Source organism: Cornus florida, unplaced genomic scaffold, assembly GCF_030987335.1.
Source record: "Cornus florida cultivar Cherokee Brave unplaced genomic scaffold, ASM3098733v1 CherokeeBrave_3.0.0_Hap2_Chr01, whole genome shotgun sequence".
NCBI lineage: Eukaryota > Viridiplantae > Streptophyta > Magnoliopsida > Cornales > Cornaceae > Cornus > Cornus florida.
The window spans coordinates 35246570-35248368 of record NW_026775571.1 but is presented as its reverse complement, the minus strand read 5'-3'; the positions used below and the strand labels follow the sequence as shown (position 1 = coordinate 35248368).

Sequence of the window (1799 nt, the reverse complement as noted above, 5' to 3'; positions counted from 1 at the left end):
AAGAGCGAATGAAATTAACACATTTGTGACACATTTATTTAATTGTTCAATTGTGATTAGTTGGAACCAATGATTTTGGAACCATGTAATAATAAAATATATAATAACAAGTAAGTTGAAATTTAGAAGAATAAGAAAATATGTGACGGATGAGAAATAGATCGATGAAATAGAAAATCATATAATGACCTCAGTTTAATTCAATCTAAAGTTTTGTAGAAAATATATAATAAATCTTATCCATATGGTGCCTTTTCATTGAAGGTTATCTACGTGAAGCCTTAGGCAGACTTTCTCAATTAATTGTTAATTTAGTGACTGAGCTGGCCCTGCCTATATAAATGTCCTCATAGGGACTCAAGTTCTTCACAGCAAAACCAAAACCAAAGTGTTCTCTCAATCATCACAACCCACATTGCTCTACTTTCATTCTCAATCTTGAAATCTTTGCATCACTGTTTGCCATTTCAACTCACTTCTGAGGCAACATTTGAAGTTGATAGCTTTTATCACTTCTTTATTTAATGCAATGGAGATGGTAATGAACATGGCGTCCCAAAGGCCACTGGTGATCTTCAGTAGGAGCTCTTGTAGCATGTGCGACACCATCACAATCCTCTTTCGGAACTTTGGTGCTGACCCGGCCATCCACCAGCTAGATCAAATGCCGAGAGGCCGAGAAATAGAGCAGGCTCTATTGACCCTCGGTTACAATGCTGTGCCGGTAGTGTTCATTGGCGGCACACTGGTGGGAGGAGCTAATGAGGTCACCAGCCTTCACCTCGAGAGGTCCCTAGTCCCAAAGCTTAGGGAGGCAGGAGCTATATGGTTGGACGTATAATTTGCATTTCGACGTTACGTGCCCATATATATATAGAGAGCCTATTTCACTTCTAGTGATGCTACTAAATAATGTGCACACGGGCTTGGTTTTTCCTTTTTTTTTTTTTTGCTAGTAATAAAGTTTTCATGTAAAGAGTTTCTCGTCTCTTTGGAAGCTCACTATCAAAACAAAATGTGATCCGGAAGTGTTGGTTGCTAAGTTCAGTTGTTGTATGTTGATGTTGTCGCTTGATTTTATGTTGGTTTCTTAATTCAGTTGTTTTATGTTGGTGTTGGTTGTTTAATTTGTTTTGTTACTGTCCCTTAAAGCCCTAGCTAGCTGCTTGTTTGCTTTTCATGGCCAGCTTGTACAGGTAAGGTTCTCATCATTTCTAATACGTTCTTACCTTATCGAAAATAATAATAATAATAATTATAATAATGGCTACCTCAGATTTGTAGTGTGTGCATGTGTGGGTTGATGTATAGTTTTCATTTCCGGTCCATCTTTAACACTGAATTAAAACTAGTAGGTATTGACCAAGACAAAAATAACAAACATTAATTTAGTTCTAATCTTCAAATAAGTGATTTTATCCATGATTATATGAATAAATTAAATGAGCGAAACTTATATTTATAATAATATATTATATTATTATTTTTTGATGCATCCATGCATGCTTATCCATGTTCTATTGCTAAAATAACCAAATATTTTATCAATTGCAATTTATTTTTAGAAATAATAAGAATAATAATAAATCAATTCCGCAGCACAATCTGCATAAAATTATGGCTGCTTTTGGAAGGCCAACAAATATGTGATATATCATAGGGATAATTCCAAAAAAATGAAGTTTTGGGGGTCAAAGGACAAAAGAATGGAATCAAAATCAAATTTTCGAAATTAATGGAATTTTCTCAAAATCTGATGTGAACATGGAAGTTTACTATAAATCATATTTTCATTTCCA

The 1799-nt window shown here is 34.4% G+C and overlaps 1 protein-coding gene across 1 annotated transcript; it reads left to right on the top strand.

Moving 5' to 3' along the window:
- The first annotated feature begins 352 nt into the window (after positions 1 to 352).
- Positions 353 to 1042, top strand: LOC132294743 (monothiol glutaredoxin-S2-like). Its single transcript, XM_059792715.1, has one exon. It carries the CDS (start codon positions 530 to 532, stop codon positions 839 to 841), a length of 312 nt encoding a protein of 103 aa, XP_059648698.1. The 5' UTR covers positions 353 to 529; the 3' UTR covers positions 842 to 1042.
- The last annotated feature ends 757 nt before the right edge of the window (positions 1043 to 1799 follow it).

Bases quoted from the DNA above. Each gene is read 5' to 3' on its own strand.
- LOC132294743 (XM_059792715.1), top strand. From the start codon at position 530: ATGGAGATGGTAATGAACATGGCGTCCCAAAGGCCACTGGTGATCTTC.